The sequence below is a fragment of the Botrytis porri genome (genome assembly GCF_014898465.1).
Source record: "Botrytis porri strain MUCL 3234 chromosome Unknown BPOR_006, whole genome shotgun sequence".
In the NCBI taxonomy this organism is placed as follows: Eukaryota; Fungi; Ascomycota; class Leotiomycetes; order Helotiales; family Sclerotiniaceae; genus Botrytis; species Botrytis porri.
In genome coordinates, this window is record NW_024066080.1 from 806,897 (window position 1) to 819,379 (window position 12,483).

Sequence of the window (12,483 nt, forward strand, 5' to 3'; positions counted from 1 at the left end):
ATGAAGTAAACCCCATGTATATGTATACGTTGCTGTGCCATTCCAGAGTGAAAGAGTATCCATGATTTTCCTCTTACAGCTGTACCTGTCGTAAGCAACTCACAAGGCTGAAAGGGGAGGCGCGACTATCTTGGCATTCAGCATGTCTCATAAAGACTACTAATAACGTAACAAAATGCATACCTGATTGTTGAATCACCCATACTTTACTTGATTAACCAGAATCTTTCAACTTCAGTATCTGGGCATGAATAATAAATATCTAAATAATCCTAGTACGACACCGCTGTTTCTCGCCTGAAGCCTAGAACGGACCACTTCATCCATCCACTTTGACAAATCTCAAACCAACAATCTCAAAGTTCTTATGCTCACCTCATTCGACACAAGCATTCAACAATTACTATAAAGTCGCTTGCAATAGACCAAATGTCTAATTTATAATTGAACAATAACTTACCATGTCGGCACCCACTTCCCCGCACGTTAGAAGTTCTGATTCGCCATCCCCAAAATCTCCCCTTTCACCAAATATTTCTGCGCCAACAAATTCAGATTATTTTTCTTCTCCGAAGCTTAGATCTATCACAGAACATGTCCAATATGATCATCCGCCTACCCAACGGCTAAACTCGACGTCGAGCATATCCTTCCGAGGGGGTTCGAGAGGTCCGCGGCCCTTGAAAGACGGGAAGGGTGGTAAAGGAAAGAAGACGCTGACTCGTCCTCGTCTGAGGGGCTCGAGTCCACCTCCTCCACCGTAAGTTGTGTCCCATTTCCTTATTCTTTGTGCGACGATGTTTTGCTCCAAGGTAAGGTGGGAATAGGCCGTACCATCAAATAAAAGTATCCCTTATAATGTCCCACGCTTTCCTTCCCGGATCCTAGCGGCCGAAATCTGGGGGCGGGTGATCAACCCCACTTGGATTCTATATCGCGCAGGAAAGCTCTCTATGATTGATCTGGATCTTTATTACATTACTACCCAATATTTCTTTGCGATACATGAATCTGACACTAATGGCTCCCAACAACAGAAAGTTTAAAGGAAAAGTCTCATTCGATAGCATTGGATCGTTGTCAGAAGACACAGAGAGGAATACCAGAAGCTACACTCAAAACTCTAAACATGAAGGATATCAATACAAACGATCCTCGAGGACTTTCATGGTCGGCATAGATGAGAATTCCTATTCGGATATCGCTTTACAATGGATGCTAGAGGAGCTCGTCGACGATGGAGACCAAATTATCTGTTTAAGGGTTGTTGATAAAGATTCGAAGTTGATCACTGACAGAGCCCTAGAGATCAAGCAATATCAGCAGGATGCAAGAGAACTGTTAGATGCGATACAAAAGAAGAACGATGATAATAAAGCTGTCAGTATCGTACTGGAGTATGCCATAGGGAAAGTCCATACAACTTTTCAAAAGATGGTATGTTTAGATTGTTTGATGCTCGCAGAGACCAACGCCACTTACTAACCACTTGGTTGTCCAGATCCAAATTTACGAACCTGCAATGCTCATCGTTGGAACTCGAGGGCGAAGTCTTGGGGGGTTCCAAGGGTTGATGGGCAACAGAAACTCCTTCTCCAAATGGTGCTTGCAGTATTCGCCTATACCAGTCGTTGTCGTAAGACCCACGGATAAAAGGTTAAAGAAGAAGCAAAAACGAGATGCAGATCCTACACGTCAAAGTTACACTCGCATTCTACAAGAGAGTGGGGTTAGCGGACATGAAACCTCCATCGTTGCAAGCAATCTCGAGAGCGCAACTGGCCCCCTTATTGAAGCGCACGCGGTGGCAGCTGCTCTTGGCTTACCAGCGGAATTTGATCCGACATTGACACCATTTACCCTTGAAGGCAGCCGACCTCTCAAAAAGATAGATTCCGGTAAGAGCGAAGCGACAAGCTGCACCAGTGGGTTTGATTCTCGACCTCAGAGTCCGGAGATGCTTGTTAAGAGTCCTAGGTCTGCACAGCTTGATAGTCCCATCATGAGCGGGGATGATTCTAGTGAGGGAGAAGGGGATGATGATGAAGGAGAATTTGAGGCAGTGCCTGGACACTTGTTACTTGGCAACGACGATAGCCCTCAGCTAAACCCAGAAATTGAGAAGAAGAAAAAGCTTCATGAGATGGAGCTCGAAGAGGCAAAAGCTCTAGGCCGAAAATCTTCTACTGGCTCTACTGACAGCGTTGATCCAGATGGTAGAGGCGAGGGGAATCGACTAGCCGGCCCGGGCGAATCTTTATACGGAATATCGAATGGCGAATACCACTCTTACGAAAACGCTCTGTTATTGATACCTTCCTTTATTTAGCTTTTGTTACTTTGCTGGCTTTTTGGAATTACTTGCACTCGGGCCAATCTTGTATTGGGTAAGTGGGAAATACAACGGAGCGGAGGGGATGGATGAACTTTTATGAATGAAATGAATGTTATGACAGTAATGGCGAGGGCATTAGGTTAAATCCGGTATGGGAATGGGTAAAGGGTCGCATCCATGCTTCGGTATATGCACAATTGGGAGGTTGCACAGCTGGTCATGATATGAAGGAAGTGCATATCGGTAGGAGTTTTTGGTCTTTTTCTCTAATACAAGCGACACTTTCCGTTTAATTTATGAACATCATCCTTTTATTAAATTTGCTCCAACAGTTTTAAAATACAGTGAAACCGATGCCGTGCTATTTAAAAATAATGCTAATTCCTACATTAGACGCACGAAGAAACTCTGAAGTTGGAGGTGCTTGATTGTACTATACAATGTGTGAAGTTGGGTCCGATACTCATCAGATCCACACTGACGCCCCTTAATTACCTCGTAATCAGGCGAAATGTGAAATGGCGTCTAGATCTTCAAGTCTTGTCACCACATAGGCCTGGGATCTAGCTATAGTAGGTTGTGATCGATTGACAGTATGTTGATTTATCAACGTCTTGGAGGCGTTGAACCTCGTAGAGTCACAGTGCTTTTTTCGATCGATGTCTACTCTTCACTTTGTTTACTAGTTTTCCCATGACACTATAAGAATTCTTGAGCCTCTGAGGTCCATCTCAAAACTCTAGTGCACTCTTCATTGGCTCTATTGCCTGGTGTTCTGCTAAGATGCTTGAATTCATGGACTTCAAATTTCAATATATGATGCTTCATCGTTCTGTAGACTTCATCCTCGTTCTGTAGACTTCATCCTAGTTCCGTAGAATTCATCCTAGATGTTGTTTGGAAGACTGTTTTGGAGGGTTCGACATGGTTTTTGCAAAGAACTTTGACTTCTACACGCATATTGTAAGAGTGAGGCGTGGAATGATATGGGTAGAACAAAATGCTTTTTGTAGTCAGACTGAAATTCAACGGTGAAGTACTTCGCAGCGTGCAACCCATCGAGGACACTTGGATCTGCAACGCAGTTGGAACATTTGATTTATTAAAATATGCATTCTATCTGTACTACTAAAGAAGGCTTCTGAGCCTTGCTAATCTAAATTGTTGTATACAAGGAATAGAAACATGCGCTTGAGTTTGCGCAAAGTGAGTGCATCACTTTGGACTGACTTCTTGATATATATCTTGTCTGTGAATAAGGTCCTTCCCTATCTACCAATCTACACTGCTCTATATTCCTCCCAACCACCCACAGCTACACCATACCAGACTCCCTCCTACAAAAACATATCATCTCAATTCACCTCATCCCATCTCATCCTCCCGCATCCACCCATCCCACCCACCAAAAGTGAATATAACCTCACGCGCCCACATCTCCCTTCCTCCCCCCCCCCCCAAAAACTCCCCTCCACTCCAAAAACCAAAAAAATTAACAAAAAATTAAGGACGCTCTATGCAACGAATCCTCGAGACCCCTTAATTTAAACCAGGCGAACTGATTCTTCAAGAAGACAATCACTTTATAGTCTTGTTAAGCAGAGGTGCCGTTTTACGGGCATGTGCATATTCAGCGCGTTACCACTGAACCAGCATGGCATATTTTGTTTCTTGGATGAGGGTGAGGGAAGGATTGGGGATTATATTGAAGGTGAGGCGGTGAGGTGAGATTGGGTGGGTGAATTTGGGGGTGGTGAGGATGATGGTTTAGTGGGTGCGAGAGATGGGTTTGAGTGCGAGGAGTTGGAAATGGGGTTCGAGGAGGAGGGTTGTCATAAGTATGTATGTCTCTTTTGGTATTTATATGTTTGATAGGTGTAAATTATCGTCTGGAGGTATTCTTGCGCCTCGCGAACTGATACTATTTGTTCGCAGATGTTTGAATCCTTTGAAAGTCGCATGGCAACGACCACTCTCCACTCATTCATTAAACCATCCATAAGCTTCCTAGACTTTTCTCGATTGTGTCCTTGAGGACTATACATAATATAATCACCCAATCTATCTACGCCATCCATCCATATCCATATCCATATTCCATGTGGTATCTCGAAACCCCTTTAATCATTGTGAATTAAATCCAGCCCAGAAATTGTCCAGTACTGGTCATTACCAACCAAAACAACCAATCATCATTAACCCTTAACCACCCGCTCATGATCTCCTTCCCAGACTTCTCCCAACAGAACTCATAGTCCTCATACTTTCCCTCCTCTCCTCTCCTCCAATCGCTTCTCCAATCCCCGCCGCAACATTCTTCGGATATGCCATCTCAGGCATCTCCCACGTGCGCTCTCCATGCCCATTCATATTTACACTAGACATCCTCCTATTTTCCTTTTGTCTCCCATGCGCATCATGACTCTTCGAGCTCTTGTGACTTTTCGCTACACTCCCTCTCGTCTTATGTCCCCTCACGCTCTCAACTTTATCCCCCACATCCGCGTCAAAATCCCACTCGCGCCAGAAATCTCTTTTCCCCCGTGTGGCTCTGCGTACCCAACCGGGCAATAAACCACCCCGAACTTTATATGTCCAGTAATCTTTCAACTCGTAGTCGTGTGGCATAATTCTTCCTCCTGACATTTTCGCCAATACCCATGCTGATGTATTAAGTAACGTATACGTAACGATTCCAGCAATGAGTCCGTAAGCAATCGAATACGTAAACGGCATAATTGCGAGCGTCAAGAAAGCCGGAATGGAGTCTCCTAGGTACCGCCAATTGATCTCCGTGCACGCGCGTGCCATCATCGCTCCAACGAGTATTAACGTACAGCCTGTTGCCCAAGGAGGTATACTAGCGAATATTGGCGCGAAGAACAGACTGATGAAGAAGCAAAACCCGGTAGTGACGGCTGTGAGTCCTGTAACGCCTCCTTCTGATATACCGGCGCCCGATTCGATAAATGCAGTAACAGGAGGCGAACCCACGAAAGAACCAAGAGATATGCCAAAGGCGTCGACGAGATAGGCTACAGCACTACCTTCGAAATCCTGCGTGTCTTCGTCGATGGCTCCACAGAAACGAGCCATCGAATATAAGGTGCCGGTACAATCAAGGATATCGACGTAAAGAAAAGTGATGAGTGCGGATGCGAATTGTCCAGCTCCAGCTCCAGTGATATTCCAATCTTGTACTGCTAGAACTCGGGAAATAGGATGAAAGGTGACGATTTTCTTAAAGAACTCGAATGCCGCATCGCCAGAGACAGTAGGAGGGAAATAAGTAACGGAAGTATTGCGCGGCCACGAAACGATAGAGACGAGGAGAATCCCAGCTATAATTGCACCTTTGACACGGTACATCATGAGGAACGCTGTGAACATTCCCCCACCGAAAATGCCAAGCCACATTGTTGGACTTCGCATTTTCCCAGATATGCAAGTACCGTCTGGAGCAATGAGTTCGGGTATACAGCCAGTTACTTGAAGAGGTACATCGGAATTACTACCTGTGATAGCGCCGATTCCCGCACTATAAGTAAGTCCGATGAGAGCGAGATAAAGACCAATGCCTGCACCACTAGCTATCTTCAAGCTTCGAGGTATTGCGCGCGCAAGCCATTGTCTGAGTCCGAGTATCGAGAGCGCAACAAAGAGTAATCCTTCGATGAATACAGCTGTCAATGCCAGTCTATAGGAGACTGGTCCTTGCCCATGTATTCCAACAACTTGATAAGCAAAATATGCATTTAGACCCATTCCGGGAGCCAGCGCTATCGGCATGTTTGCAAAAACACCCATACAAAAACTCGTCAATGCAGATATCGCTGCCGTGCCTGTGACTAAATCCTGGTTGATCTCCTGAACACATATCTGGTAACTGGGATCCGTTGAACTGTCTAGGCAGAAGGGATCCGTAGATCCAGAAGGGTAGTCGCATACACATGTTCCTCCGGTAGCTTGAAAGATGTGAGGGAAGTTATCAAGGTATAGGTAGAAAACTTACCTGATACGATTGATGAGTTTACTGAGATGATGTATGCCATAGCAAAGAATGTGGCAAGACCGGCTCTTACTTCTGTCAAAAATCTAGAGCCTTTTCTCTCGTACCTATGCCCGGAAAATTCCAGTCTGAATCGTCTTCCAACGGCGCTCTTCGCCACGGTCATATTCGTCTTCTCCACCTAAAGTCTAATAAGCATTATAATTTCCAGAGATTCTAGGTGATGCGTACCCAACCCATGATGGAAATATATATGGTGTATCATGCAATGAATAACGAGTTCTTTAGAGAGATTGCCCTGTGTGATATGAGAGATCTTCTATATGGTCGATGTTATATACATGAACCCAGTTTATCGTAAAAACTAAGTGTTTATTGCTGATCAACCAGGCACGATTGTCCAGTTATTGTCCGACTTTACTGGCAAACCTAACGAAAGAGGAACTGATATGATTCTCTGATTTGTTTGGAATATTCCTATCAAGTAATAAATCCGATTGCTCCAAAATTCATCCGCTATAGACATGAAACGCAAGATATAAAGGTTCAAGAGAATGACGATGTTGGTCTGTGACGAATCTAATACAAGGGACGTCTAGAATACATATTGTGATCGAGCGAGGTTGTGGAAAACGGGTTGCGACTGAAAGCGCGGGATCAAACGTTGAGACCTAGAGATCCAAGAACGAAGGAAGAATAGATAAAAATACGATGAAGTCAAAGGTGTAGATGGCGGAAATAGTAACAGAACATATGGATGGCATATGCCCGGTAGTCACTGCAGCCGTGTGTAGCGTGTAGCATGACAAAATCCGTCAAACAAGCTGGATCCAAACTTTCAGATCAATTGTGCGTATGGTGGCTCAACGTTTTTCAAAGGCCTAATTAATCGTGCCACCCACCACCCAATGCACCTTATCTAGGGTTAATTCTTCCGAGGGCTTTTGTAACAAAGTTGTCCAATGATCATGGGCCGCACGACTGCAGCCTTTTAGCTTCTGTCGTTCCGCCCCCAGTATCTCTGTGGCACCCCGCTCCATGTATTTATTCTCATATCGGGATAAGAATTCCACTTAGGAATCAAGTCCGTCAAATTCGGGATACACTACCGAGAGGAGGAGCTCGGCGTTGGCCACATCATCTGTTACATTAAAAAGTATTCTGTACAGAATGCTGCTGGATTCGCCAAGATCAGACGTAGATAAGTTCGCCTAATGCCCACTAGGAACATGAATTTCTCTCTTGTTACAAGTGATGATACTTCAAATACTCCTAATTGCCGAAGTAGCGAAGCTGGTCAGAATATTGAAAGAAACTTAATTTCGTTGGAAGGAAAAGTCACCGGACGGCACAGAAAATGTACTAGATACTTTACGAGGAATGTCGGGAAATGAAATCAGCCACCGCGGTGCCGAGCCAGTCAAAGGGCAACTTTGAGGTTTCCGATATCAATCATCTAAGGACTATCTGATGACGACCAGAATTATCATTCGTTGTTATTCAACTCAACCAATATTCATGGGAATGTTATTAGATTGCTCAAGTCTGCATTTCAGAAACTCAAATCTGGTTCTAGCTGGGTTGAGGGTTAGAGATACAAATTCTGAGACAACCAAACAATCATTTCTTACTGCTGTTGTGCGAGGAATCTTGCATCACTTACTTTTCTTGGATTATTGATACACATTTCCTCATTCAAACCAATTTTCAGACTCCCGTTGTCATCATGGCAACGACTTCTTTGTGATACAATACCGGCCGCAGTGATCAGTGAAAGCTGCAGCTATTTCTCGGCTGAATTGTTCAGCTTGTTTTTAGCCAATAGCTTAACATTTATGCGTATCGCCAATTGGCAATCGTGATATCATTTGCTTACACAATAAACCTCGGTTAGTCAACAAATGCTCAATTGGGGAGGACGATTGTGGAGTGTAAATGTCATTTTGTTTCCATTTTTTCGAGTCAATTTCGAGCGTTTTGTATTGTTTGCAAAGAAATGCAAAGCGGGCAAATACAAAATTGTCGACGAGTTACACCCAATCAAGGTTTAGAAGATGTAAGTTATTTGACCTACTCAATAATTCTGAACAAGCAGATAATCGAAGGGGTCAGACATTGAAGTTGGAGTTGGGCTTGAAGTTGGAGTTGGAGGAGCAGAAAAGCCCTGCGGATGCAACATTGACAGACGGATACATACTCTTTTCAGGGTAACACTTTGCAGAGAAAGAGGGTAATCAGCCTACCGATTTAACTTCAAGCCTTTTCAGATTTCCCTTAGACATGATATACGATTTGTACTCTTGCGTGCACTGATATACATGTATGTGCTATGTTGCACAGCAGATGGGGGGTTATTTTATGCTGTGTGCATCTGGAGTTTGTATGGTGAATCATATTAGCACGTTATCTGGGGTTTGCTTGCAGAAGAGTGTGTTTCTTCAATTGTGATGAGAGCTAAGTATAAGTCATGTCATCTAAGTTTTCTTCACTGAAACAAAGATAAGGGATGGTCGTCAATGCTCTTGCGTTCAGATTTTTGGAGAAGTATGTGCAATCAACGATGCTGGAATTGAAATCGAACATCGGACCAGATATTATCCGAAGTGTACAAGCAATTCTTGATCAACAATAGCTTGACTCTGGAAGAGGAACAGGTGGGGAAATATCGAATGAGGAAAGAATACCCTGAATCCATTCCTGTCAAACGAAATAATGACAGAATGAGGGAGATGCATCGAGCCACAATGAGCTACATCTGATATGTTCCGAAGAAGAAAGACCAGCGTCTTACACTGTGATCGGTGAAAAGTTGTGTTAAAATGAGGCTCATAATCTTGATCTTCTGATAGTTGACAATTGTCAGCTTGGTTATACATCAACGTTGAATTGCGTAATCTATCTATATGAGATGGGACAGAACTAGATAATACTAGGCCAAAGAGTTCGAAGAACCCACTTCGTGGTCAATCAGGTATAGCGTTTGTTAATTACTTAGCATGGTACGGACAGCTACATCCAGCGGAAGGAAGATAATATCACGCAGTGAGGAGAGCCGAAAATAGGTGTATAAGTACCCGCACATGTGATATCATATTGTCTAACATTGGTTCTGATAGTCTGAAGGGTAGTGCATGAAGGCGATTATCTTACGGTACGAGAGAGAGACTTCGCAGTCGCATGGCGGTTGCACCTAATAATGCTTTGGTCGAGATGCATGATCCGAACGACGCCGATGAAGCGACAAACTCCATTTCTAAAATAGGGGCTAGACTTGGCAAGCATTTCCATATCTCGACACAATATCATGCAGTGTGCTTCACTTGAAACGGAACTAGAATGCACGGGAAAGGGCACATGAGCTTTTTAGTCAGAAAGCACAACATCGTTCTCACTTGTCTGTACTCACTGCCACCCAGGATACTCTTATTGTAGGTCTCAGGCTACAGTATAGCTTGTTAGATACCCCGTTTAGTGTCTTGCAGAATAAGGAGGATAGTTCTAGGCTGAGTAGGAAAAGTTCTCATCGGGGAAGCGAGGTTCAAACCAACTTCTGATAGGATATGTGCAGTACGGTATGAATAGGTTTTAAGTTTTTTTTACAGCGAAAATATAAACATACACATTGTGGATACGTGCATCAAACCATCCCCCAATTTTTGATGCCGCCGATGCACCATGCTCGATACCATCAAAGTTTGAACGCCATCTCCCTTGCCTTTTCCAATTCCCGTTTTGATCTATTCTAAAAATGTGAAAAGATTTGTATGCAATATGTTCATCGCGCGTGTAGCTTCGTAAGCGTCTATGACACAAGATATGTTGATCTCACTCGCCCCTGAATGTCACTTGTTAGTTGCTGAATCGTTATGTGGGACGGAGATTCTAAATTTACCCTGAGATATCATTTCGATATTGACGTTATTTTCTCCAAGAGTAGAAAACATCTTGCCAGCAATTCCAACCATATTTTTCATTTCCGATCCCACCAGACTGAGGATTGCCATTTCATTGAGGATGCTGACTTCGCCGCACTCTTGAAGCTCCGCTTTGGTACTCTGCATATCTTCTGCAGAGATGTACGCCGAATGAACAGCCATGGAAACATGAACCTCACTGGTGGAAATAAGATCCACAGAAATCTGTCGACTGTCTAGTATGGAAAATACCTTGGCAAAGAATCCATGCGAAATCGACCTCTTATTTGAATGTACATTGATAACCGAGATCTTGTCCTTGATAGTAACAGCAGTAGGGCGCTTAGGCGTTTTCTTCAGACTTACAGGACTTGGGCTTCTCGCATGGGTATGCTGCGAAGGTTCTGGTATAGGATCGGGAAGAATGATTGTGCCATTTCCCTGTGGATTTTTAACGTTCTTGATCCGAATCTTGATCGGTGGGGTCGCGCGAATCACTTGGTCCATAGTGAGATGATGGATGACCTCGGACCCGTAAAATGTTAACTCTGCCGCTTCGGATGGTGTTATAGTGGACAAAAGTCGGGCGGTTGGCACTTTCGAGGGATCTGCAGTAAATATACCATCAACTTCCTTCCATACTTGCAATTCTTCTGCCGCAACCCCCACAGCCACTAATGCCGCGCAAAGATCTGTATATCCTCTTCCGATTTCTCCATCCATCAAACCACCCGGAACGGTTCCAAAATATCCAGTGATAATTGGCACTCTATTCTGGCAAGCGTCGAGTTTCTCTCTTATAGCCGCAGCCACGTCTCTGTAAAACTCCAAGTTCATTCCCTTGGGGGTCTTGAAATGAATAGCATCCGAGAGGTCTACGTATTCGGCATCGACTCCCTATAATATATATTGTAAGCACGGCGTAATTGGAATGCTTAATGTAGCCTACCCTATCATGTAATAAAGCTGCCACAAATCTACAGCTAAGTTTTTCTCCAAAGCTGACCAGGCGATCTTTTGATCTCGAATCAATTTCCAGATGCCATCGCTCAACGGCCAATCGATATTCCTGTATCTCCTTACACTCTGTTTCAATGTCCTTTGCGAGCCTCGAGGCTATAGTCTCGTCTTGTATATGCGACCTCGCTGCTGCAATGTGATCGTCACGGATGACGTCCACCAGTCTTTCGTATTTGCTAACTAAGCTCTTGTAATGTTCTGAATCCGAGTCTTTCAAAGAATTGACAGACTGAAGGACACCGTGAATTTCCAATAATCTGCAAAGGCCAGAATTAGTATGTCTTCGCATGCGCGATCCATTTTGATTTTGATAATGCTCACCGACTCGTTGTGCCCTCGACCTTCTTCCCAGTACTCCTCGCGGAACAAACAACTGCGATTCTATGATGTTTTAAGCTTGCTCTGGAACCCCAATTAGTTTCAAATCGCTGATTGGCAATGTTCCACAATCCACCTACCGAACAATGTCTTCCGCAATATTCACAGCGAATTTGCCTACACTTGTGCCACCAAATTTTTGCACTACCCAGCTTCTGTGGGTGTCATTTTGGTTCAATGAATTGGATATTAACGGTGAAGCATCAGGATGCCCGTTGCACTGAACTTCAGTCGTCATTGTTCAAAACTTTCTGTGAATGATTGAAATAAATTACTGCAAGATAAATTAGTTATAAAATTGAAACCATTGACTATGCTGTCTGAAGATAAATGTAAGATAAATTGTAGAAAATATTAGGAAACATTGAACAAGTTGAAAAAGAGTCATACCAGCAGGCACATACATATGTTTGATTCATTAGTAGAAACAATTATTTTCGAACCTGCATCGGCATGATATCGGAGCAAGTCAATGCGGGACCACACAGTTCAATCACGTCAACGTACAACGGTCAGTTCCAAGTCTTTATCATTAGCGAGCTTATAGGGAAAATAGATCGGAGCTAATACGATAAGATTTTGATGGAGAAATAGAAAAAGGGGGGTAAAGGTACTTACTGTTGGTTCAAAATTCAGATATATATTTACATCTAGGTATCAGACGATATTCATTTGAGTCTTTATTGAAGCAGAGATCCTACTCAGGTAGATATTGCGTGATATTATCCTTCTTGATAAAGAGAATACTCGAGTAGTCGAAGAGTACTACTCGAGGGTACCTAGGTATGTTTCATTCATTAACACAACAAAAAACCAACCAAGTACCG

The 12,483-nt window shown here is 43.5% G+C and overlaps 3 protein-coding genes across 3 annotated transcripts; 1 reads left to right on the forward strand and 2 right to left on the reverse strand.

Annotated features, from left to right (window-relative positions):
• Positions 1–461: 461 nt before the first annotated feature.
• On the forward strand, positions 462–2,329 carry EAF01_004771 (uncharacterized protein; the record flags this gene model as incomplete). Its single annotated transcript, XM_038913025.1, has 3 exons — positions 462–760; positions 1,038–1,437; positions 1,502–2,329. 3 exons carry the CDS (start codon positions 462–464, stop codon positions 2,327–2,329), a joined length of 1,527 nt encoding a protein of 508 aa, XP_038771111.1.
• Positions 2,330–4,549: 2,220 nt separating this feature from the next.
• EAF01_004772 (uncharacterized protein) lies at positions 4,550–7,360 on the reverse strand (the record flags this gene model as incomplete). The annotated part of the gene is made up of 3 exons (XM_038913026.1): positions 6,576–7,360; positions 6,348–6,525; positions 4,550–6,300 (listed from the first exon to the last, which is right to left on the reverse strand). Exons 1-3 carry the CDS (start codon positions 6,582–6,584, stop codon positions 4,550–4,552), a joined length of 1,938 nt encoding a protein of 645 aa, XP_038771112.1. The 5' UTR covers positions 6,585–7,360.
• A 2,721-nt stretch (positions 7,361–10,081) lies between these two features.
• On the reverse strand, positions 10,082–11,894 carry EAF01_004773 (uncharacterized protein; the record flags this gene model as incomplete). Its single annotated transcript, XM_038913027.1, has 5 exons — positions 10,082–10,179; positions 10,237–11,155; positions 11,208–11,535; positions 11,600–11,680; positions 11,737–11,894. 5 exons carry the CDS (start codon positions 11,892–11,894, stop codon positions 10,082–10,084), a joined length of 1,584 nt encoding a protein of 527 aa, XP_038771113.1.
• Positions 11,895–12,483: the final 589 nt, after the last annotated feature.